This window comes from Enhydra lutris, unplaced genomic scaffold (genome assembly GCF_002288905.1).
Source record: "Enhydra lutris kenyoni isolate GAN:26980312 unplaced genomic scaffold, ASM228890v2 scaffoldscaffold3, whole genome shotgun sequence".
Taxonomy (NCBI): domain Eukaryota; kingdom Metazoa; phylum Chordata; class Mammalia; order Carnivora; family Mustelidae; genus Enhydra; species Enhydra lutris.
Genome location: NW_019154087.1, coordinates 39,961,759 through 39,989,631, shown reverse-complemented (window position 1 = coordinate 39,989,631; position 27,873 = coordinate 39,961,759). Strand labels below are relative to the sequence as shown.

General features: G+C 36.1%; 1 protein-coding gene across 3 annotated transcripts in view; it reads right to left on the bottom strand.

Moving 5' to 3' along the window:
- LOC111156558 (family with sequence similarity 13 member A) overlaps positions 1–27,873 on the bottom strand; it is a 335,168-nt gene that overhangs the window by 168,714 nt on the left and 138,581 nt on the right. For all 3 annotated transcript variants that reach the window (XM_022517539.1, XM_022517545.1, XM_022517554.1), the window contains one exon: positions 5,753–5,839. In XM_022517539.1, coding sequence (XP_022373247.1) covers positions 5,753–5,839 — 87 coding nt within the window. The remainder of the gene's footprint in view (positions 1–5,752; positions 5,840–27,873) is intronic.

Sequence of the window (27,873 nt, the reverse complement as noted above, 5' to 3'; positions counted from 1 at the left end):
GTAAGAAAAAAATATGCCATGATGATACTTAAAAGTCAAATGTAGATACTTTCCCTTAAAAGCAGGAAGGAATTCAAGAAGGCATGCTATTGCCATTTCTATTTAACCTCTAGAACATAGCACAAGAAAAAAGATATTAAATGATTAAAGGCATGAAAAAAAGCAAACAGGCTCATTATTTCCAGATGATATGACTGTCTACAAAGGAAATCAAAGAGAAGTTATCAGCAAAATATTAGAACTAATGAGAATTTGGCAAGGCTTCTTAATATAAATGTCAACAATAAAAATTAGTTACAACATTAAATACCCGTAACAAAGTTTGAAGACATCATAAGTATTTCACTTATAATATGTACAAAATGTGTGCTACCCTAGGACATTTAAGAAGAAAACTACATTAAAAAAATCAAAAGACATTAAAGAGGTTGTGAGCAAGTGGAGAGTTCTATGATGGTCATGAATGGAATACCAATTCTCATGAAATGACTCTATCAATTAATTTAAATTCTAACTAAAATTTCTCATGAAACTCGACAATATTCAACTGCAAAGCAATAGACCCAAAATAACTTTCAAGAAGGGAAACAGAACTGAAGAAACTGGTTCTAACAGATATCACTAATTAGAATATTGTGGTAATGACATGAGTTAAACAAATAGAGCAACCAGTAACACAGCCCCAAAACACACATAAAACATTTGACATATAATGAAAAGGACATTGCAAAAAGTGGGGAAAAGATGAACTATTGAACAAATATGCTAAGTTGATTGATTTTTATACATAAAATCAGATTCCTACTTTATGCTTCACAGAATTCAACTTCAGATGGATTAAGACCAACATATATGCAAAGCAAAATTTAAAACCGTTGGAAAACAAAAAGACTTTCTTAATGACCTCAAGGTACATGAGGATTTCTCAAACAAGATGTAAGAAATACAAAAACTAAAGACTAATTAATTTGACAACATTAAAATAAAAAGCTTTTATACAGGGGCACCTGGGTGGCTCAGTGGGTTAAAGCCTCTGCCTTCAGCTCGGGTCATGATCCCAGGGTCCTGGGATGGAGCCCCACATTGGGCTCTCTACTCAGCGGGGAGCCTGCTTCTTCCTCTCTCTGCCTGCCTCTCTGCCTACTTGTGATCTCTGTCAAATAAATAAATAAAATCTTTAAAAAAAAAAAAAGGATGATGAACTGATTACTAAAAGTAATTCACAGAAAAACAAATAAAAACAACTTATATACCATAAAAGAAGGTTTCTTAAAAAAAAAAAAAAAGCTTTCATACATTAAAAGTCACCATATTCCATATAAAAAGAAAACTAAAAAATTGGGAGAAAGTATTTGAGACACATATAACTGACAACAGCTAATAAACTCACACAGAATACTCGGAAAAAAGCAAACAATCCAATAATAAAATTGGCAATGACAGGAAAAAGTAGTACACAGATTAATGATCACAGATATGACCAAAGCTTAATGAACGCATGAAAAGCTGCCCTCATAAAATTAATCGGGATAACTACATTACAGTGAAGGTACAAATTAACCCAGAAATCTGAGTAGCTTAATAAAACAGGTTTATTTCTCAGTCATTACACAAATTCAGTGGAATTTGACAGGGGGCTCTCCGCTTCATAAAAACCACTAAAGGACCCATGCTCCACTGTCTAATTGCTGTACTGTAAGAAAGGGCTAGAGAATTATGCACAATTTTTGAATTCTCTGCCCTTGAAGCCACATTCATCATTTCTGCTCATGGCCTACTGGTCAGAAGTAGCTAGCTGGTCTCAGCTAACTGCAATGGGGTTGGGAAACATTGGAGAAACACATAGGTATTGAGCAAATAATAAATGTCTCTGCCACAACTAGAAGTTAGAGAAATCCAAGTTAAGGCAACCGCAAGATGCATCTCACACTCATTAGAGTGGGGAAACAACTCTGATATTAATAAGGGTTGGTGAGGATGTGAAAAATGGAAACACTCATCTTCAGCTGTTAAGCATGTAAACTGGTACAGCATCTTAAAGTATTTGCAAAGTTGGGACAAGTTAAAGATGTACATATTTATGACTGTACTTCCCATGTGTGCACAAAAGGTGTCATGTGAAAATTAGTCACTTAAAAATGTTTGTATTGACAAAATATTTGAAATGATCTAAATATTGAAGATAACCCAAATATTGGAAAAATATGGAATGATACCTAAATAAACTGTCCTATAGTCTTACTGAAAGTGAATATTGATAGAGCATATTGAACAGAAAAAAAAAGCTCTACATTAAGTAATTAACATAGTGTCTGGCATTTGATCAATGTTAGCTATAATTATCACCATTACTTCTACTATTACTTTTATTAGAAAAATAAGGATGCAAACTAGCTTGATGCAGGGAGATGCATAGTAGAAATAACATTAACTGGGAAAAAATAGACAAGAATTAGAATGTACACATTAATTAAGGCAATGTACAATATATGCATGACCATCAACAATATTTTTAAAAACAACTTAGAAGCTTGGTAAAATTTAATGCTTATTAAATTACTCTTTATATTAATTCACTTACTGAAAATTATACTGCCATTAAATTTTCTCAAAACCCTACATTATTTAAAATTTCTAGTTTACTTTGCTAGTAGATAGAAGTATTTTTATTTTTATTTTTTTAAAGAATTTATTTATTTATCTGACAGAGAGAGATCACAAGTAAGGAGAGAGGCAGGCAGAGAGAGAGGGGAGGAAGCAGGCTCCCTGCTGAGCAGCGAGCCCGATGCGGGAAGATCCCAGGACCCTGAGATCATGACCTGAGCCGAAGGCAGAAGCTTAACCCACTGAGCCACCCAGGCGCCCCTAGAAGTATTTTTAAAAACACTTAAGAAAATACAACTGTGACAACTATTCTCATTATTGAGGAAAATCTCCATAAATAATTCATGATCCATGAAACCATTAACCTTTGAAAGAAAAATAATTTATCAGTTGTTGCTATTACAAAACAGTGTATTTGAAAACTGCATTATCCTTATCACACAATTTTTAGTTAATATGACTTTGTATCCTAAAAGAAACCTCCATAAAAGTATTAAGAGAGTCCAATGACTAACTAAAACTATTACGTGCTTATAATTTAAATTTTTATCAGCATAGTTTTATCTACTGATAAGTCAGGAACGACAACACATAACCTTTTATTTTATACCTTCATCCTAGCACTGAACGAATTTGATATTCATTCTCATACAGTGACCTGACCTTGAATTCTTTTGCTGAGGTCAAGAACACAGCAACTACACTGGGAAGTCCAGAACATACCCACACAGTAGAAAGAAGGAAAATAACTGTCTACCCTCATTTCTGGGTTTATACTGTGGCCAATGAATATGGCTTATGAGGCTTGTTTAGAGTACCTGTGTTTAGTAGAAAAAAGACGTCTTTCTGTAGTCTTAAGTGTTTCAGGTCATAGGAGCTGTGTCTTTTTATGCTCTATACCTCTTTATAAATCTATTTAGATGTTCTCTTCATCATCATTCCAATTATTTGCTTGCATACATACTCTACACAGTATTGGTGTTGGGCATGAAATGGTCAAAGAATATTCCTTGAGCTACCAAGCTGCCAGGGCTGGTGATCCTTGCTCATCCTGGAGGTGTCATGGCACTGTGAAATGAGGTATCTTTTTTTTTTTTCCCCCTAGCTTGGACTCAAATCAAGAAGTGGCTTTCCTACCTAAGGAAGAGAAATATAATCCTTCCTATTGCCTAAGAACAGTGACAAAAACTGGCAGAGGGAACACAGATGGGGACAGATGGCTTAGACTAGAGAGACATCTCCAGAGTCAATGGAAATATGCCATTTCTGGATTACCATTTTACATCTCCAGCTGTATAGGGATCACAGATACTTAGCTGTCCAACGCAAACACAGCTGTAACTAGAGATATCTGAGAAAGACAGCTATGAAGGCCAAATGGAGTAACTTTAATATCAAGGATACACATCATTTTCATAGCTCACAAAGTCACTCTAGAAAGGACACATCAACCATATTTTGAAGATGTTCTCAGCTTTAGCCTTCCAAGATCAACTGAAAGAAAAAAGACCTCAAGATACAACCCTGGTGAAAGGGTTAGTTCTTTATAATCTCTTATAGCTCACATGCTCTGCCTCATATCTGGGATTTGAAATTACAAGGATTTTAATCACCCATAAACTAAGCAGAGCTTAGTTTGCTCATGTAAATGTAAACTTGGTTATGTAAGGCCACAGAGAAGCTTAAATTAAAAACCAAAGCTTAACTAATGAAGCAATTTCTCTATTGGATTAGTTTATTCATGAACCATACAGTGAGACTCACAGAGGATAATAAATACACATTATTGATTCTGTACATACCTGAAAATTCCAAATAGGATTAATTTCATAAAAGTAATACAATCCCGTCAAACAACTTTTATGATGGGTTTTGAGATTATCTTTATTTAGGAATTAATTCTTCTAGGGTCTCATCACATAAAGGTAGTTACACTAATATATGGAATTAATAAGTAAATGCTACCTAATGATTTCCCTCCAATCCTACCCTTTTCAAGGTATTTGTTTATGAGTGTATTTTTTACACTGAATTTTTATTAATTCACAATAAACAAAATTTCTATTATACATTTGAGTTAATTACACATAGGTTTGCAGACACAAATATTTCAGAGAAAAAGATACAAAAAATAATTTGTATCTGAAAAGGAAAGCACGCTGGATAGTTTGGGTAATTTTCCAGGAAAAAAATCAAGGTGGAATAGGTTTTATAAAGAAAGGTTTTTTTATTTCTTTTAAAAATAAACCAGACTTACTATAACCAAGACATTAAGTAATGAACTCAATACTTCACTTTATTTACCTTTTACAGAATTAGTTTTACAGTAAGTTGCAATTAAAATCAGAGATTAGAATTCTTTTAAAATTTTGCCTACAATGGACTCAGGAAAATTTGGTGAACATTTTTTTTTTTCAGAATGGGGAAAAACAATAGCTCTATAAATGTTCTGGTGGCCAGTTAGGAATATTCGATATACCCAAATAAATAGAAGAACTACTTAAAAGATTAAAGATTAGGAAAGGAATTCTAAAATTAATGCAATAATTTTTCTGGTTAGACAAATGATCAAAGAAATTTTCATGACATATGGGTTAAAGGGGTTTCTCTTTTCACTGGCAAAACAATTATGTGTATTTTGGATTTTTCTTAATAAGGAAAACAAAATTTTACATATTAGACTCTTTATTCTGTCATATGTATGATCTTATTTCTTCCTGGTTAAAATTTACTTAATTGATTATGTGTTATTTTAGTAATTATGAAAGATCAATAAAGTGATTTCTATTTTGAAAAAGAGAAATGACAGTTGGACATTGTATTTTACCCCTCAAAGCAATCAAGGAAAGACTACTACATTCGACTGCTTCCTATGATGTAGGCTGCAAACAATTCTGATTTAGAAGAAGCAAAGCCATGGACTAAAAAATATTACTGTCAAATAAGAGGAGTATCTTGAAAATTTAGGGATGAATACCACCTTGGGTTAAATGTACTAAATAAAAATTGCTTTTTATGCAACCAGGTCCAAAAATAAAAGCAAAGATAAAGGCTGAGGGAAATGCAAGAAACAGAGCATGGAAACAGGAGAACATCAAGATTCCTGCTAAATGTTTCTCATGGTAACCCAAAGCAATAGACAACTTACCCTGGATTTTGGAGATGGTTTTTGCATATCTCTTTCTAAGTCTTTTGTTTGAAGGATGTTAGGTAAGGGGTTCTTACAACTGGCCTCCTATAAAAGAAGTACAAAAGAAATATTAGAAATCAAAGAACATTACCCTATCTGGATATTACAATGTAGTGAAAAGCAATTTTCTCATAGGAGACAAGGCATTTCTGGATTGAACTATATATATCAGAAGCCACTGAGATTTGTCATGAGGAATCAAAATGTTTCCTTTCTCATTTGTCACCTACAACAATGAAGTAAGGTAAGATGGTGATGGAGTAGGTGTGGGGCACACAGAACACATATATTCAGAGATTACCAATGAGAGTCTCATCTATACTATCCACTGATAGCACCCCTCTTCTTTGGAGAATTAGGTAGTTAATTCTCTAAGATATCAATCACCAAACTACTGTTTTTTACAAATGGGTTCTGATTATGTAAATACTTTTTCTTAAACAAATTCCTTCAAATAGTTTAGCAAACCACTGTTGAATAGTGATAGTTTCATACCAACATCCTGAGGAAAAATTTCTGTGTATTTGGTTCCCAAAATTACTAAGCTCCTAAGTCCTTGGTTCACACCAAAATAATACTTGGAAAGCTAGCAGAAATTACAAGGAGGCAGCTCACATGGAACTGGATTTACTGTTTATTTCTACATGCTAAATAAAAATAATAATAATTTCATTAAAAAAAATACAATGTAGGGCCTTTCTACTACTATTGCCACTAATTTGGATAAATTTTCCATAAGGGATTTCATTGCCAAATTAAGAGAGATAAATGTATATAGGGAAGATTACAGACAACAATAAAACTAAGGAAAAAATAAGTTCAATTTCTTTCACTTGCTCTATTAACGTTGACCTCTGTATCACATTTCTTCCCTTATTTTTTACCTCTAACAGTGAACTTGCCCATTATCCACCACTCCATTATCAAAATCATGGATTTTTACCCCCAGTTTACTTAAGGGTTAATTAATTATAATCTTTTAAAGAATATTTTAGTCAAATACTTTACAATATTATTAAATTTTGCTGAGATTTTACTTAATTCTAAAGAGAACAGGATATTATTAGTATAAAATATCCTTAAGAAAATACTACTACTACTTGCTACTAAAAAATACGTACTGAATCTTAGGATATATGAAGCACTATATTAAAGTCTTTGCATTAATGCCAGTTTTGCCCCCACATAGCCCTATTAGGGATAGGTAGTATTATCATCACTCCCCTTTTAAGGATAACATAAAATCTTACAGAAGTTAAGTAACTTGGCCAAAGTCACACAGAACTCATAGATGGCTCTGTCTAACTTTATAAACTTGTATTACCTTTATATTATATCTCCAATATCTAATACACTTGACATCTTAAACCACTAGTTTGTAGAGCCATAACATTTTATTTATTATATATATATATATATATATATATAATTTTTTTAATTTCTTTTCAGCGTAACAGAATTCATTGGTTTTGCACCACACCCAATGCTCCATGCAATACATGCCCTCCTTAATACCCACCACCTGGCTCTCCTAACCTCCAACCCCCCCACCTCTTCAAAACCCTCAGATTATATTTTAAATCCAAGAGTTTAAAAAAATTAGCTAGTCTGCCCCACTCCTCTCTAATTTTACAGGTGGGGGACTTGAGGACATCTGAGGTGATGTGCCCAAGATCACACAGAGAGTGGCAGAGCTAAGACCCGTGCCTGGACCACAAGGCTGTACATGGCACCTGTTCCCGGCTTTGTGCTAGGGAGTGATATGACCAGACTCAGAGGGCATCAAGAGCCTCCTCTAAGCTGGGGGTGGTTGTGGTACTGCCAACACTCTCAGCTGCCTGTGGCCTCACGTACAGCTCTACGGAAGGACCCACGGGTACATTTCTGAGCTCTCCAAATAAGCAAGCATTCCAGTCCTGCCCTTTCCCACAAGTCACAACACCTGCTGGCCGTAAGCTGCTTACTGGAAATAGTGAATGAACCCATTCCCACTTCTGACTCACTGTGAGAGGGATCAACTATATCCAGCATGACATTTAGGGGATCCAAGTGATTAAACTGTATAATCTATTGCGTAATTTGACTACACTTGGATAATATAATCATGCTTAATCCTTCAACCCCCTTTTAAAACTACTGGGATGTAAATGTTAAAATGTGATAAGAAATAAGACTGACTCTTAAGGGAAGCTGACAGGAATCGATGACTTTTGTTTATGATTATCTGAGTGTTTACAAATGCCTACAATTCTTTCCTCCTTATGCATAGGCTAAAAGGGATAGTGCTTTTTTATTACTCTTATCTCCCCCACCCTGTCCCTGTGAATTAATGAGTACAAATGTGATAGTTAGCGTTCCCTATAAAACTCTGAAAAACTTTTCTGTAAACTTATAACTGAAAATGCCACTTACATGAATTATGTTTATTTTTTTGTTTCAGGACTTCACATTCAGACAACAGAGACAAAATGAAATTTAGGAGTCAGGGCACTGAAGTGGCAATCAAGAGATCTGACTCCTCATCCTGGTTCTCTAACCAACCAGCTCTAGGAACCCACGCAGGCATTTTAACCTTTTGGACATCCCTTGGTTCAAAGATTTCTAAAACAAAGGCATTGGATTAAATGAGCTCCAAGAAAATTTTCCGGGTCTTAAATTTCGAGATTTTCAGATTCTTTCAGGAAGAAGCAATATTTGTTGACAAAAAGGTAACCCACCACCTGTTCAGAGTTGCATTCCCAATGCCCCCACGAGACTGCTGCAAAGTACTGGCCTCCACCCATGTAATGGGCAGTGAGCCCAGGGGCTCTGGAGCCACAGAGGGAACATCTCCTGCAGGGCTAATGTTACTCAGATTTCTGGAGAAAATTAATACATTCCACTAGTAGCTTAAATAAGTACTGGAAATAACTTCACGTATTCTTTAAGACAGATATATTATGGAGTTAAGTGAGAAATATTTTTAAGATAAAACTTTTTCACAGTTATGTCTTTAAAAAGCCATTTACTCTGGTGGGTATGTACCTAGGAGAATTAAAAAACAAAGGTCCACACAAAAACTAGACAAATAGTCATAGCAGCATTATTTATAGTAGCCAAAAAGTGGAAACAACCCAAATGTCTATAAAATGATGAATGGATAAAGAAAATATGGTATAACCACACAATGGAGTATTACTCAGGTATAAAGAGGACTGAAGTATGAATACCTGCTAAACATAGATTCACCTTGAAAACATCACACTAAGTGAAAAAAGCCAAACATAAAGCAACATGTATTGTGTGAGTCCACATATATATTAAATGTCTGGAATAAGACAGTGATAGAGTGCCATTAGTGGCTGTAGAGGCTAGAAGGAGGGGAACGATTCCTAATGGGTCCAGTCTATATGGGTTTCTTTTTAGGGTGAGAAAAATGTTCTGGAATTAGGTAATGGTTGCACAACTTGGTAAACATTCTAAAAAATAATACATTTTATATTTTGAACAGGTTTATCTTATGGCATCAGAATAATATCTAATTTTTAAAAAAATAAGTCATTTAAACCCCCACACTCCCAGAGCAAAGGAAAAGACCTTGGGTTTGTTTGCACTCCACCCTTAGAACTTCTCTGAAAAGGTTTGAATGGGGAATGATTCCTGTTTATAAGTATTAAAATGTATGTGGACATAAGAATTCACTCAATGGATATTAACTGAACGCTATCATGTGTGGCATTCCAATGCTAGTCATTGGAGAAGGTAATGATAAACACATCAGACCTGATTATAGGGTATATTTATATTTAAACATTTCATCTGCTTAAATGAGAGTTAACTGAATTGACTGCTCACTCTAATGACTTTTGTGCAACAACCGATTGCTTAAACTAGCTGTGTCACCTTGGTATTCTGAAAACACCATTTAAAAATACAATAGGTCTTACTATTCAACTACTAATGCCATGAAAAGATGGAAGAGCACTCCCTGCTTCTTCAGCAGAGCACACTACTCCCCAGTTATTCACAGGCTTGTTTCCTCATTTCATCCAGGTCTTTGTTTAATTTCACTGAAGAGAATTCCCTTCCTGGAACACCTTATCTAAATTTTCACTGCTCTCTCCTCCCACTTACAGCTCTCTCTGCCCCTACTCTGTATTTCTTCACAGCCATCAGCAAAACCTGACTTTAATACTTACTGATTCTAAAACTAATAGTTGCCAGAGGGGAGGGAGTGTGTAGCATGGCAAAATAGGGGAAGGGGTGTGGGAGATACAGGCTTCTGGTTATGGAATGAATGGGAATACAAGGCTCAGCATAAGGAATATAGTCAAGGATACTGTAATAGTGTTGTATGAGGGCACATGGTAGCCACAGTTGTGTGGCAGGACAGTATATAAACTTGTTGAACCACTACGCGGTACATCTGAAATTAATCAACATTGTGGGTCAACCATACTAAGAAAAAAAATTAAAAGAAAATACTGGTTCTAATTCTCTGTCCATCTCACCCTATCCTGTGAGAGGACTGGGTCAGTCTTGCTCATGAATAGATCCACAGGGCTAGAACCATGTTTGGCACCTAGTAGGGGCTCAACTGTTGAAATGAATGGATAAACCAAAGGAATGAGTAATATCCCTTTTCTAACCATTCATGATCCCCTGGCCATTCTTCTTGTTTTTAGTTCTCTCCTTAATCAGCTTACATTTCATGATTCTTCATTCCTTTGCTAATACACTTAATTTTCTTCATCCTGTTTCTAATCATTGTATTCATCTGGAAAAAGTACAACATTGGACGAACCCAGCTATATGCCTTCTCTGTGCTGGGAATTAAGCGAATGAAAGTGGTTGGGGAAAAAGTATATAATTTGTTGACTGTTTCATGTTAAATTTATTACCATAAATCTTAAGTGAGTCCTCTCTAATGCATAGCAATTCTGCTATACTTCTTTAGTAACTTGACTTTTATGACCTTTCTTTTATGACCTTTCTTTTCTCAAACCCCTTTCCTTCCATTATCACTGCATAGCCCATTGACAAAACAGCACTGGAACAGATGCTACTCACCCCCCTGCCCCAAATTTACAAACCTGTCTACAGACATTCCATCCTTCCTGCCTTCTCTCCAGTTACAGTGAAAGAGAAGATGCTGGTCCCATCAGCCATTCCCTCCACGCACCCCTGGGGATCTTATCTCCTCTTATTTTCTCAAGGATTTCATTCCCTCAATTATTCCCTCATTCCCTCTCTACTAGATTGCTCCCATTAATCACAAGCATGCTCTGGAATTGTATCTTTTTGGTTTGTTTTTAAAAACAATACTTCCTTAATCTCATTCCTCCTACTAGTTATGGTCCATTTCTTGGCTTTCCTTTATAGCTAACTCCTTCAAAACAGCTATCATCACTATCCCTACTTCTTTATTTTCAAAGCCCTCAAATCTGTTTTGTTTCTTGTCACCACTCTGCAGATAGTGATGAAACAATCCCAGCTTGGTCTCCTTCTTCCTCAGGTTCTTAGCAACATCTGATCCAGATAACTAGTTATTCTTGAACTACTCTCTTCCATTAGCTGCCAGGACATCAGTAGTAGGGGGAAAAAAAAAATCCTATCTCACTGACCAACTCCATATAGTCTCCTTTGTTGCTCCTTCTCCTCTCTACAATAAATTTATGGTTATTGGTTAATTTTTGCTTATTGGTTATTTTTTTGCTTCGTTAACTAAATAGAAGTTCTATGAAAGCAAATGATGGGTTTCCTTTACTCACTACTGTGACTACAATGCCACAGAAAAGGGCCTAGTCTAGTAGGAGCTCAATAAATACATGTTGAATAAATGAAGTTGGAATGATGCAAGAGTTGATGTAAATCAGTCTTCCTTTCCCAAATGGTACAATGATCTCAATCACTCTCATGGATTTTAAATCAACCAATACGCTAATGACTCCCAAATTCCACTTGTCTTTGATGTTTCTCCTGAGTTCACGTCACTTTTATTTACCTATCTACTTGGCAACTCTACTTGGCTGTCTAATAAGCTTCTACTTAGTATGTCCAAACCTGAGCTTATACTTTATTAGCAAAAAACCATCTGTCAGTCCTTGAGTCTTCCCCTGACTGGCAGAGGGCACCTAGTTGCTCAACCCAATGTCTTAATCTGCCTTAATTCTTCCCTTTCCTGCCCACATCAAACCCACCATCAAGTGCAGTCAAAATAAACTGGGATTCATTCAGTTATATATACATAGTCACCACAGTCATAGCCATTGTTCACCTAAATTATTTCAATCATTATACCTTCTACAAGGTTTGTATACATAAATGGAATGACATCACTCCTCTATCAAGGTCTTACCATTATTCCTGGACTATAAACACTTTGCCATAACCTACACAGCCCTGACTCAGCTCTTCCCTACTTCTCTAACCTCCAACTCCCACCATTTACCCTCTGCCTCACTATGCCTCATTAGCCTTCTTTTACTCCAAGCCCCTTCCTACCTTCAAGTATTCACCATTTATGTTTTCTCTTTCTGGAATGACTTTCCTTTTTTTTTTTTTTTTTTTTTATTAGCACGGCTGCTGTATTCTTATCCTTAAGCTCCTCTGTCACTTCCTCAGAGAGACCTCCTTTGATAATTCCATCTCAAGTGGCTGTCCCTGACTATGCTCTTCTTGTATTAACCTGCTTTTTAAAAATCACAGTATTTATTCAAATTTGTAATTAACGATTTTATTTATATTTGTCTATCACTCCCAGTAGACTTTGAGGTTCATGAAGGCAAGGATTTGATCAAAGTATCCTCAGCATCTAGTTGGTATTTAGTATGTATTTGTTAAATGAATAAACATAGCAATGTTGACTCCTACATCTCCCATCCCATTAGTATTAATTTCCAGCCATTAAAGAAATGTGATGGATTTCTATGACATTAGGAATCAGATAATAATACATTTTCTTATGACCTGAGGCATATAATGGTGGGTGAGGGTAGGTTGAAAAGAAGCTATTATGATAAGGGAGATAGCTGTTCAGAGAGCTGTATTTGGTGTGCTGGGGTCCAACCCACAACAAGTGATTTGGTTAGACTTAGTGACAAGGAGAACCGATGACAGAGAACAATATTGATATGACTGTAAGTTGAGACAGCAATATTGATATGATCACAAGTTGAGGTATTAGCGTGTGCCTAAGGCCTTCTATAGGAAAGAATGTACAGAACAGTGCTACTTTGCACACAACCAGAACCCAAATAATGTGACTGGCAGATTACAGACTACTCTTTACAATTCCATAAGACTCTCCTCTGACTTATTGCTACCTGCAAAATGAATCTTAATTTTACTGTAAAGAAAAAGATATGTTTTCTTAAAATGCAAAAGCAATAGGATGTTATCTTTACATAAATAAGCAGAACAAATTGAATAGGAAAATAGTGCTTTCTAGACCTTCATTATGTATACTTTTGGGAAGAAATCTGTGATTCTTTGGCATCGATCAGGGAAACAATTGAAGTGAGACGCAGTCAAACTCTGGATATATTCTGAACTTATTACATTTACTTTGTAAACTGCAACTATAATATTCACAGATAGATCCTTAATTGTCATTCAAGTATATTACAAATTGCTTTACAGAAAATGGTAAGTCAACTTAAAACAGGAACCAGCATGGAATTATCACAAAAACTGGTTAAATCAAAGATCATTTTCTACATCATTAAGCTTTAGTGTTTGGACACTAGATCTTAATATTTAGGGTTTCCTGTAGCTCTTCTGTCACTTCTTTGGAGAGGCTTTCCTCAAAATCAACTTCCCCAATTACTATAAATCTGCTTTATTTTTGCCACAGTATTTATCGCTTTAAGATTGGTGTAGGTGTCTGTATATTATTGCGGTGATTTCAGATCTAATCTTAATATCTGTACTTTTCTTTGATAATCTAGTCCACTATGCTTTCTTCATTCATAGTCTTGACTTGGAGAAGCTCTACATTTTTTGCTGTGCTGAGAGGTTTGAAAATAGTGATCTACCATCATAAGCAAGCTAGCAAGTGTGAGACTCAGGACCTTTTCACTTGCTGTTCCCTCTGCCGGGAATGCTCTCTTGCCCCAGAAGTTTCCATAGCTTGCTCCACCACATCATCTGATCTCAGCTCCAATGCCAGCTCAGAGGGACCTCCCTTCCCTTTTCTGTACGAAACAATGCGCTGAACTTCCCTCTCTTCTTTCATATACCATTAATATCAAGTCCTTATCAGGGTTTAATATTCTTGCAGAATCTATCATCAAATGGCATATTAGTTTCCTTAATTGTTTACTGTGTCCCTTGGCCTAAAGTCCAACTCCTTAAAAGCATGGATTTTTTTTTTCCCCAATGCTATTTCTTTAGCTCATAGAATACTGCCTGGCTTCATAGCAGGCATTCAATAAATGCTTGTTGAATGAACAGACTCATGAAACAAAAACAACCTCTTCTGATTCTTCTCTCCTTCAGTTTATCCAACTCATGGATGTCAAGTTTTCTAATTTAGAACTCCAGTGCAAGCCACTCCTTTCCTGACAAATTTTAGTTCCTTCCACCTACTGGAACAAGTTTAAACTCTTACTTCTGCCATCTATAGACCTTCAGCCCACTCTTCATGTCTTATCTGCTCCACATATACATTATAACCTGGGTCACTTGTTGCTTGTACTAGTTACTTATGTGCTTGCCCCATTCCCCATCCCTGACCTTAATATGTAAAGGGCATTTTAATCTTTTTTGCCTCTAACAGCACCAAAGTGGATGACCAATGTTTTTGCATGTCTGGTATTCACTTTCCCTTCTTTAAGGGAAGACAGAAGAAATTAACCTTCTCCTACTGGTTACAGTGTTTCTTTCTCTCTCTCTCTTTTTTTTAAATTTCTTTTCAGCAACAGAATTCATTGTTTATGCACCACACCCAGTGCCCCATGCAATATGTGCTCTCCATAATACCCACCACCTGGCTCCCCCAACCTCCCAACCCCCGCCCCTTCAAAACCCTCAGATTGTTTTTCAGAGTCCATAGTCTCTCGTGGTTCATCTCCCCTTCCAATTTCCCCTCAACTCCCTTCTCCTCTCCATCTTCCTATGTCCTCCATGTTATTTGTTATGCTCCACAAATAAGTGAAACCATGTGATAATTGACTCTCTCTGTTTGACTTATTTCACTCAGCATAATCCCTTCCAGTTCCGTCCATGTTGATACAAAAGTTGGGTATTCATCCTTTCTGATGGAGGCATAATACTCCATAGTGTATATGGACCACATCTTCCTTATCCATTCATCCGTTGAAGGGCATCTTGGTTCTTTCCACAGTTTGGCGACCGTGGCCATTGCTGCTATAAACATTGGGGTACAGATGGCCCTTTTCTTCACTACATCTGTATCTTTGGGGTAAATACCCAGTAGTGCAATTGCAGGGTCATAGGGAAGCTCTATTTTTAATTTCTTAAGGAATCTCCACACTGTTCTCCAAAGTGGCTGCACCAATTTACACTCCCACCAACAGTTTAAGAGGGTTCCCCTTTCTCCACATCCTCTCCAACACACGTTGTTTCCTGTCTTGCTAATTTTGGCCATTCTAATGGTTACAGTGTTTCAATCACAGTGTGTCTCTGACCAACCTCACACTGATGTAAATTAGATCTCTAGAACTTATCTTGCAAAACTGAAACTATGTACCCCTTAACCACACTTCTACATGTGCCCCTCTACCAGCGCCTATCAACCACCAATTTACTCCCAGCTTCCAGTTCAACATTTTAAGATTTCCACATAAAAGTGAGATCATTTCCACATAAAAGTGGTATTTGTCTTTGTATGACTGGCTTATTCTGTGTAGCATAAGGTCCTCCAGGTTCATCCATGTTGTCACAAATGGGAGAATTTCCTTCTTTTTATGACTGAATAATATTCCACTGCAGATATATACATATTTTATTTCATAATTGGTCAATGGACATTTATATTATTTCTATATCTTGGCTATTATGAATAATGCTGCAATGAACATAGGACTACAGGTATCCCTTTGAAACACTAATTTCATTTCCTTGGATATGTACCCAGAAGAGGGATTGCTAGGTCATATGGGATTTCCATCAAAAAGTACAAGGCTTCCCTTTTCTCCACATCCTCATCTATATTTTTTCTCTTGTCTTTTTGATAATAGCTATTCTAACAGATGTGAAATAATATCTTGTTGTGGTTTTGATTTGCATTCCCTCGATGATTAGTGATTTGAGCACCTTTTCACATACCCATTAGCCATTTGTATGTTTTCTTTGGGAACACATCTATTTGGATCCTTTGCCCACTCATTTTATTATCTTTTGCTATTGAGTTATAGGATTTTTTTTATATTAACCTCTTATTGACTATATGGTTTGCAAATATTCTCTCTCATTCTGTAGGCTGCCTCTTTCTTTTGTTAATGGTTTCCTTTGCTGTGTAGAATACTACAAAGTTTGAGTTTTGGTTTGATGTAGTCTCACTCACTTTTGGTTTTGTTGTCTGTGCTTTTGCGGTCATATCCCAAAAAAATCATTACCAAGACCAACGTCAAGGAACTTTCCCCCTATGTTTTCTTCAATGAGTTTTATAGTTTGAGGTCTCATGTTTAAGCCCTTAATCCATTTTGAATTACTTTTTATGTATGATGTAAGATAAAGATCTAATTTCATTCTTATACATGTAGATATCCAGCTTTCCTAGAACCACTTACTGAGAAGACTGTCCTTTAACCATTACGTATTCTTGGCACCTGTAGATCAGATGACTAAAGGTGCATGGATTCCTATTTGGACTCTCTATTTCATTCTGTGGTCTATATGTTTTTATGACAGTATCATACAGTTTGATTACTATAGCGTGATGCCACTAGCTTTGCTCTTCTCACTCAAGATTGCTTTGGCCATTTGGGGATTTTTATGGTTCTGTATGAAATTTAGGGCTGTTTTTTTCTCTTTCTGTAAAGAAAACCATTAAGATTTTGATAGGGATTGTTGCACTGAATCTGTGGGTCATTCTGGGCAGTGCAGACATTTTAACAATATTAATTCTTCCAATCCATGAACATGGGATATGTTTGCATTCATTTGTGTTATCTTTAATTTATCTCATCATTGCTTTATAATTTTAGTGTATCAGCCTCTCACCTCTTTGGTTAAGTTTATTCCCCAGCATTTTACTGTTTTTGTTGCTAATATGAATAGGATGTTTTCCTAATTTCCTTTTCAGATACTTTGTTGTTTGTATATAGAAACATGACTAAGTTTTTTATGTTGATTTTATAACATATAATTTTACTAAATTCATTTATTAATTCTGCCAGTTTTGGGGGGGTTATAGTTTTAGGTCTTTCTATATATAAGACCATATCATCTGCAAAGTGACCATTCCACTTCTTTTCACATTTGATTCTATCAAGCTATCTATCAATTTTTAAAAATTGTTCTGACTAGGACTTTTGGTACTATGTTGAATTGAAATGCTAGGAATGGGCATTCTTACCTTGTACCTGATTTTGGAGGGAAAGCTTTCAGTATTTGCCCATTATGATACTGCCTGTGGGCTTGTCAGATATGGCCTTTATTGTGCTGAAGTAAGTTCCTTCTATACCAATTTTTAAGGGATTTTATTATGAATGTTTTAAGTGTTTATTCTGCTGAAATGATATATCTACTGAAATGATTACACTTGTTTTTCCTTTAGTTTTGTTAATGTGGTGTATATCACATTGACTGATTTGTATATACTGAAATATCCTTGTATTTCAGGAATAAATTTCACTTGGTCATGTTGTATGATCCTTTAATGTGCTACTGAATTTGGTTTGCTAGTATTCTACTGAGGACTTTTGCATCTGGGTTTCTCAGTGATATTGGGTTGTAATTTTTTAAAAAGATTTATTTATTTTAGAGAGAGAGAGCATGAGCAGGGGATGGGGCATAGGGAGAGGGAGAGAATCCTCAAGCAAACTCCCTGCTGGTGTAGAGCCTGACATGGGGCTCCATCTCAAGACTCTGAGATCATGATCTGAGCCAAAATAAAGAGTTGGACATTGAGTTGACTTAGCCACCCAGGAGCCCCTGGGCTGTAGTTTTCTTGTGGTGACTCTGTCTGGTTAGTATCAGGGTAATGCTGATGTCATAACATGGGTTTGAAAGCATGCCCTCTTTTGCTTATTGGAAGAGTTTATGAAGGATTCACATTGCTCTTTTTGCTCTATCTTCTGTGAGAACGAAGACCATTCTCAGCAAAGTATCGATGGTTCAGAAATGTTGACATCACTCTGAAGTGTTGTTTGAAACACTGTTTATGTGAAGGGTCCCAGGGGATTTTAATCTCATCAATGTAGAACTCCATCTCCTTGAAAAGAAAAAGAGGCTCTGGGTTGACAAATGGTGGGAAAATAGGAACTGACCACTGTCATATAGAACGTGACTGAAATGTTAACACTGGGCTTCCAAGAGGAGGTCTGTGTATGTTCCCTTCCCCAACAACGTCATTAATCAGGACAATGGTTTGCTTGTTGAAATCCAAAATCTCATGGGCGAAAAATATATCCACAGGGTTTGGATGAGGCTAGCTATTGCTTGTTCAGTATCTCAAGCCCAGAAAGATGCGTTAATTCCTAAAGGAAACAATACTGAACTTGGATCAAATTCAGTTGCTTTAATTCAGAAAGCCACAACAGTTAAAAACAAGGATATCGGAAAATTTTTGGATGGTATCTGTTTCAGAAAAAGGAACGGTTCAGCAGGCTGATAAAATCTAAACTGTCCAGCTACAGAGAGAGGAGGATGTCAGATGATTCCTCTGACTTATCTGTGATTTTAAAGATGCAATAAAAGTTGGATATTAAAAAAAAAAAAAAAAAAGGAAGAGGACTGGTATTAAATCTTCCTTGAAAGTCATCTGGTATCGAACTTTTTATTGTTGTTTTTGTTTTGTTGAACGTTATTTGATTATTAATCCAATCTCCCATGTTTTCTATTTCTTCTTCTTTTTAAAAAATTTTATTTTATTTTTCAGTGTTCCAAAATTTATTGTTTACGCACCACACCCAGTGTCCCATGTAATACGTGCCTTCCTTAATACCCACCACTAGGCTCACCCAACCCCCCACCCCTTTCCTCTCCAAAACCCTCAGTTTGTTTCTCAAGAGTCCAGAGTCTCTCATGGTTTGTCTCCCCCTCCAACTTCCTCCAACTCACTTCTCCTCTCCAACTCCCAATGTCCTCCATGTTGCTCCTTATGCTCCACAAGTGAAACCATATGATAATTGATTTCTATTTCTTCTTGATTCAGTTTTGATAGGCTGTATGTTCCTAGAAATTTACTTTATTTCTTCTAGGGTATCCAATTTGTTTGCACATAGTTTGGTCATAGTAGTCCCTTATGATCATTTCTATTTTTGAGGTAGCCATTGTAATATCATCTCTTTGCTTCTGATTTTGAGTCTTCTTTCTTTTCTCTTAGTTTAGTTAAGGGTTTGATTTTTTTTTTTTTTTTTTTACTTCCACACAAAACTTAGTTTTGTTGATTTTTCTATCATTGTTCTTTATTTGTGCTCTAATCTTCGTTATTTCCTTTATTCTGCTAATTTTGGGTTTACTGTGTTCTTCCTTTCCCAGTTCCTCGATTGTAAAGTTAGGATATTTGAGAAATTTGTTTTTTAATATAAGCATTTATCACAATAAACATCCCTCCCAAGCATCTTAGATGTCCCTCCTTCCTTTTTTGTAGCATTTTATAAATTTTGGTAAGTTGTATTTTTATTTATCTTAAGATGCTTTTTAAATTCTTCACCCTTGATTTTTGACAGTTTGATTATAATATGTCTCATTATAGTGTTGAACTGGTCCCATTTGAAGTCCTTTGGACTTCATAAATATGGATGCCCATTTCCCTCCTCAAATTTGGAAAAGTCAGCTTTTTTTCTTTTTTTTTTTTTTTTAAACAAGCTTTCTACCCCTTTCTCTCTGTCTTCTCCTCTGGGACTTCTACAATGTACATATTGATATACTTGATGTCTCATCAATCCTGTAGCCTCTCTCCATTCTTTTTCATTCTTTTTAATCCTGTGACTGCTTAATTTCAATTGACTTATATTTGAGTGCGCCGATTCTTTCTTCTGCTTGACTAAGTCTGCAGTTGAAGCTCCCTACTGCCTCTCCCCGCCCCCACCCCATTTCATTCATTATAATCCTTGCTCAGAATTTGACTGGTCCTTTTTATGGTTTCTCTTTGTTGAAATTATTTTGTTCATGTATTGTTTTCCTGATTTCATTGAGTTTCTACCTGCATTTTCTTATAGTTTGCTGAGCTTCTTTAATTATTTTGAATTATTTGTCAGGCACTTCATAGGTCTCCATTTCTTTGGGGGTCAATTCCTGGGAACTGTCTGTGCTCCTTTGCTGCTGTCATGTTTTCTTGATTTTCGATGTCATTTATTACCTTGCATTGGTGTCTGCACTCAGCTGTTGTGTAAGCAATAGCAGAGACTACAGTGTTCCTCAGCACTGAAGGCTATGGTTGTCCCTGGTGGCAATGAGGGCTGCTTTTGCTTTAACTCCACAGAGGGAAGTAAAAGCAATGGGATCCTTCTTGGTACAAAGCTTTGCTATGGCCCATGGGATATGCTGATATAGGTAAATTGCTTCCTATACTTGTCCATGTGGCCATTCTTGGTTTTTGTGCTCCACTTGGTTGCTGGAGCTTCTTTGCTATACCCTGAAGCTTTCCAGAGATATTTCACTCATTAGTAGTTGTCAAATCATTGTTTTTGTGGGCAAACCATGGCCAGGGCTTCCTACACTGCCATCTTACTCCTGTGCTCAGCTTTGCTTTCTATTCTACGAAATACCTCTTGTACTTCCAAACAATTCTTTAACGTTTTCTTTGTTTTTTTAAGGCTGACTTTAGCCAAAGTTGCTTTTTTGTTGTTTTCAACCAAAATACTTTAAGTCATACAAGTATTTATTACGGTATCACTTCATAGTGTGGTCACTCAGTAGAAAACAATGGAATCAAATCTTATAATAATGATGATGATGATAATCAAAATATAATACTGGCTAATCACTTATATAGTACTTACTACATGCATGGCATTTTTTCTAAGTGCTTATTATATACATTTAGTTGACCCTAACAATAACCCTATGAAATATATACTTTTGCTACCTGAATTTCTTATATACAGAAACTGAGATACAGAAAGCAAAAGTAGATTGTCCAAGGTCACATACCAAGTAAGTGGCAGAGCTGGAATCTGAAACTAAGCAGTCTGTCTGCAGAGGCCTGCTATTAACTGTATAAAATAATGGTTCTCTAGAAGAATCCTTCCTATCTAATTAGATAAGGAAAAGTTGCATGTTAGGTAACTCCCAAATTAAACTAAAACAGGAATATTTTAAAATGATGCATATAAATAATATATATATATTTTTTTACTTTATAAGTCATCATCAACGTTCATTTATTTTCCAGTCTTTTAATGTGAGCATTTTTTAGACATGTCTAAGAGCTTGGAATTCTACACTTTCTTTCTTGTATAAACCATAATCATAATATATCCCCTATGTGGAGTAACAATATAAAGCTTTTAAATCTTTATCAAGTCTCTCCAATGTACTCAACTTATCTTCTATAACAGAAATAATTCTTTGTGTACACCATCCCTTTGTGTCCTCCATGTCCTCTCTTTATGCACCAGGAAGACTACATTTCTAGCCTCTCTTATAGTTAGGTTGGGAGCAATAAGACTAAATCTGCTCAACGGAATGTAAGAAGTATGTTAAGCCACTTCCAGGTGTAGTCATAAAATTATTCCATATTATTCTCAACTCCTTTTTTTGCTGAAGCAACTTTGAAGGACGGTTTGGAAAAAATGGAGGAGAGTTGCTCAACTCACTGCACTGTGGAGTGAGACATAACGTGGATTGTATTAAACCCCTAAGTTTCCAAAATATATTACAAAAGCTTGTATTAACTACTCTGACACCGTTTTCCTACAAATAACTATAATGTTGCATTAACATTGCATTTGTTTAATTAAATTATGTAGGTACCACAAATAATAAACTTGAGTGAATAGTTTTAGGAAAGGACAAACAACTCTTGGATAGCATAAAATAAAACTGGTGATGGACAGATATGTAAGAGAATAGTTTATTAGTCACAAGCCTTCAAAGCTGCCATGGACAACAGTCAGTATGCTAAAAAAAAAAAAAAAAAAAAAGCAAATTCAGAGAACTGATTAATCTGGCAAATTAGTTAGATGGAGTTCTGTTAAGCAAACTTTTATTGTATACTCTAGAAATGTGAACCAGTACTAATTCCCAGAAGAGTTACATGACTTTCCTAGGATAAATTTGAGTTACCTTTTACTTAGGTGTACGTAATGTAATTCAATAGACTTTTGAGTAAATATAAGTAACCAGAATAACTGTTTTGGAAGACAGAAGAATGCAAGAGTTACTCTACAACTTTTAAAGAAAAGCAGAAGTATAAGTAAATAGGAGATATTGTTCTGATCTTTGAAGAACCTATCATACAATAAAGAGAAAAAAGCAACTCACCCAAGGCAAAATGTGAGACTTGTTCTGATAGAAGGAGAAAGAAAGTGCCCTAAGATGATAGAGGAGATGGGGGTTAACTGCACCTGGAGGATGAGCAAGGGCTTCACTGAACGAGAATTTGAGATGTCACAGGTTGGACTCCCACCCACTCAACGCAGATTAGATCTTGCAACAAGGATTGAGGGCAAGTAGTTTATTTGAGTGGCTCAGTGGTGAAATGGGTTATAACAGAGGGAAATTATCATTATGAAGCTAATTGAGCTTTTACAGTAGTTTTGAGGCTCAGACTTAGGGGAAAGCTCTGGGAAACACTATATAACACACACAACAGAATTATTTCAACCAAGCAGTAAACAAGCTGGGAATTTATACACCCATGCTCCTCAGTCATTGGTTAAGGGCTGCCCCTGGAGGGATATTCCTTTCTAGGCACTTCTGGCTTATAGAAATAGAAAGTCTATCCCTAGGAGACCAACTGAAGAAAACAGCAGGAATTTAGTACTAAAGCAAATTCAAGTAATCTTTTGAAAAACTACAAATATTCACATGCCATCTACTGAGGGTCCTTACCTGTCAAATACATAGAATGTAATGATTTAAAATAGGCAACTTCTAGGGTGCCTGGGTGGCTCAGTCAGTTAAGCATCTGACTCTTGATTTCAGCTCAGGTCATGATCTCAGAGTCATTGAGATCCAGCCCTGTGTCATGCCCAGCATAGAGCCTGCTTAGGATTATCCCTCTCCCTCTCCCTCTCCTTCTGCCCCTTCTCATTCTTTCTCTCGATCTCACCCTGTCTTAAATAAATAAATATATAAATAATAAATAAAGTAGGCAACTTCTGAGGTGTCAGTTCCAAAATACTGCCATCTTACTGTAAGCAGTTTAAAGGTTGTGGAGCATAATGATGTTTACATAAGCAAAGCAATTTAGTCTGGCGTCTGTTAAGTATTCATAATAAGAAAGAAGGAAATTAACACATGGCAGAAACATCTAATCTATTCTAATGATTCCTGAGCAGACATGACTTTCTAGTGTTTATTTGTAAACACTCTACAAAACAAAATGTCTGGGGAAAAGAATTAACAGCTATCTGAATTGTAAATATGTGACTATGATCTAAACACTGGAGTCACAGAAGTATCCCAAGTTAAGCAGTAACTTCTAATACTACTTTTATTACTCAATGCTTTACATTCATCGATAATCTAATCAGTCACCACTACTAGAAAGTGCCTATTTGAGGCAGGTAAGCATTCTATTATGCAATTTTATGTTTGTTTCTTAAACACCATTCACTATTTTTTAGCCTCACACTCAGAATCAATCTAAAATGTACAGCTCACTGTCCAAAGAAAGGTTTGATCTGAAGACATGAGCAAACGAATTTTAATTTATTGCTACCTCTGAGTTCCTAGGTGGTCAAAATGATAACAGTGGGGGGTACAAGTCAGTCACTTTCACTATGTAAGTTCACCCCACACAGAAAGATAACACAGCCCAATCACAAAGCATCAAACAGCATAAAAACCGAAACATTTTTTATTTCCTATTATGACTCTACTGCTTCCAGTCTGGAGTATTCTTGAGGGGCTATAGAAGAGTTTAGGAGTAGTGAACTCATAAAGGACTAGAATCAGAACAGAAATCTTCCCTGACACTGTATTACTATGATACATATTGAAAAATGTATAAATGTGCATGGCACAGATATTCCAACTTAAACTAAGACTTTGGTTATTCCTATACTTGGCCAGTAATTAGTACTTTGAATTTAAAAACCCAGCCTGTCACTTACTGCTCTTGACCCTGAGTAATTTGCTCTTTAGACTTGCTCAAGTTCAAAGTAGAATTTAAACTCATCTACTTCACAGGGCTACTGTAAGAAGTAAATGAGATAATATGTACAGAAAAAGTCAGCGTAATCCCTGGCATAAAGCCTCCTCCCTTTTGCCCCTGTGCTCCTGTACTGATTTTGCGTGTTTGTTATAGACTTTAAGCTCCTTTTGGGGAAGGGACAGGTCTTATTTATTTTCTCAAGAGGCCTACCCCTTAGTCCAGAGCTTTGCACAGAGTAGGTATTAAATATTTAAAAAAGGTGAATGAACATTTATTGAAGTTAATTTGTTTAGACTATAGCCCTAAATGAAAAATAAAGACACATACAGTGTTCTTGAGCATGAAAAAGATAAGGGAAATAATTTAGGATGTGATCTATCAGTTTATATGACTTTTACTCTACAGGAATTAAGACTGAACTTTGTAATTAAACTTGCCCTACCACATACTGATAAGTGAGCACTTCCCTCAAACTAATCACTACGAAAGGTTATTCTAATATTTTGCTTTTGCTCAGAACATTTTAAACTATTTTAAGTTTGCTTATGAGTCACACAGGAAAATCAGCATAATTATTTTATATCCAGTTTCAATTTTAAACAATAAAGTTAATATTTAATCACTATTCCCCAACTTAGTGATTTGCTGTGGCTCAAAATGACTATTGATTATTTCCCATTATCAAATGTAGCATTAAAGGATAATGATCTCCCAGTCCAATGATGACAATGTCCAATAGGACACACAAATGACATGTTCTGAAGTCAATTTCAAAGAAATTCCTAAAGATATAAGGATCAGTAGTGACACTGTCTAATAGACTGCCTTGAAAGATGTTTATTTGGAATACAGTGATACTCATTTAAGTACCTCCAGATCAACTGAGCAACATATTAAACACATTATTCTGTGTATTATATATAGGGCTCATTAGCCTTATTAAATATATATAAATGTAATTTATACACAAATCATATTTATACACAAAGTATATAAACAATATGTGTATATACTAGGCAGACCAGACTCACATCCTTCCCAACTACCTCAGTATCTGCCATCCCCCTGGATAAATTCAGGGTCAATATGAACAAACCATCAATATTTTATTCATCTCCCTTATCCATCTCCTTCGAACGACCTTCTCTTCTCCACTTCAGTCACTTATGCTTGTGAACGCAACCTAAATCTCTTCATCACTCCAGACTGCTCCACCTCCAAAATTACTAATGTAGATAACTACTCTGTTCACAGCCCACCACTCCTCTAGCCTGCTTGCTCCCATCTCAAATATTCTCTAGCCTAACTGGGGTCTCTAGTACCTCCTACTGTGTTGTTCTTTCATATCTTAACTCACTAGTCAGCTCTTCTCACCAACTTCACTACCATTACCCTGGCCCAAGCCACCATTGTTTCTTAACCAGGCTATTGTGATAAACTCCCAATGGGTCTCTCTGCTCTGTCTATCCCTCTCAACAGTCTATTCTTTGCCTACTAGCTACAGTAATCCTTTTAATATGTAAGTCACGTCATGGCACTCTTTTGTTCAATACTGTCTAATAAAATGCTGTCAGAATAAAAGTCAAAGTGTTTACCATGACCTTTAAGAGCATCCATGATCTGTGTCTTGTTGCCTCTTTGACCTTTGACCTTTTCCCTTGCTCCATGTAATTCAACCATACTAGCCTTCTCAACTGCTGGAACAGACAAAACAGGTATCCTCCCACCTCAAGGCTTTGTACTCTTCTTCTCCCCCTGGATGCAATGTTCTCTCAAGTGTCTTCATGGCTTGCTGCTGTCTCCTTCAAGTCTCTGTTCAAATGTCCCCATGCCAATGAAGCATTTGACCATTATTTAAATGAACAAATGCCATTCCCCTACCTTACCAATATTCTCCCTTTCCCTGCTTTTTCTGCACAAAACCTATCACCACCTGACATACTAGTTTCTTAATTATTTACGGACTATGGTTTATTGTATCTTCATTAGAATATAAGCTGCTTCATAAAGGCAGAGACTTCTGTCTGTTGCTTATTGATGTACTCCTTGTGCCTAGAACAATGCTTTGCACATAGCAGGCACTCAATAATTATTTAGATTTAATAAATTCAGCTTAGATTACATGGTGCATTATTTGAACCATATTTAAGCCACCAAATTTTGTGTATGTAAAAATCTGGATGAAGGTAATTCTTGAATGAACAGAAGGGAAAGTCTTTACTACATCTGGGATTTAAATCCTCTTATGAATAGAGACTCTAGAATTATTTTGAAGCTAGAAAAATTAAACTATAGTTGTTAAAGGTCTACTTGAAATAACCTAGTTATTTAGAAATACAGATCTGACCTTCCAATTTGGCAAAATAAAGGTGCTTTGACTATGCTTCTTTCTTGAAACCTACAAAAACCAAAAATAATGAAAAAGAGAAAAGAAAGCTGCTCCTTAAGCAAGAAACGGGCATAACTATAAAGAACCAACTTTGAAGACTACTTGCCAAATTCAGCAAAATGTGGATTAAAATGCTAAGGGCAAACATGTACATTCTGAGACCTCCAGCAGACTATAGATTTCTCCAAATGTCACAGTCCAAACACATCTATCCAAAATTCCTTTGATTAAAGTAACAAGATCTAGTGGATAGGCCCAAATCATTGCAGACTCTGGAAAAGCCTTAAAGGGACTTTAGCTCACTTCCAGAGAATGAGAACGTGGATTTGAAGGAGGAGTTCTATAGATAAACATTTTTTCCTTATTTTTACCTTGGCCCCCGGTACAGGCCTGTCTGGAAATGAGGCTGATGAATGCATTGTATAAGCCATGATCAATTTTGCAGCACTGACCAGAGTCAACTGAGTAGAAAAGACATTAGGCTACTCCCCTGAGAGCTTATTACAAAAAGGCTTCACTGGAGAGCCACTGCGCGCGCGCACACACCCACACACACCCACACACACACACACACACACACACACAGTAAAAATCTAAAGTATAGCTTAAATTAAATCCATCTTGTTCTTAAAACCTTTCATCATTCTTCTATTCTTGTAATTGTTAACCCCATAGTTAAGCTGCATACTGGTTCACTCTGGTATGTAGCTCCTGTGCTACTTCCTATGGTCTGGCCAGAAATGACTGGTCACCAGTACACAAAGAACACATGATATAAAGCATATTCTTCTCCTCTAAGATTTTCTGTTTCCTCCAGCAACCTGTTGAAATCCCATTTTTCACAGAGCCACTTAAATACTTCACTGTTCCATAAAACTTCCACTTCAGGGGCGCCTGGGTGGCTCAGTGGGTTAAAGCCTCTGCCTTCGGCTCAGGTCATGGTCCCAGGGTCCTGGGATCGAGCCCCGCATCGGGCTCTCTGCTCCGCGGGGAGCCTGCTTCCTCCTCTCTCTCTCTGCCTGCCTCTCTGCCTACTTGTGATCTCTGTCTGTCAGATAAATAAATAAAATCTTTAAAAACAAAACAAAAAAAAAAACCTTCCACTTAAAAAAAAAAAAACTCATTTTCAAAAAACATATCTGAATAGATGCTTAAATACTAAAATCATACTTTTCCATCCATTGAAAGAACAATCATATTCAATTCTTGCCTTTCCAAGGACAAGAGGATACTTAATATAGTCATAATAAAAAAAAA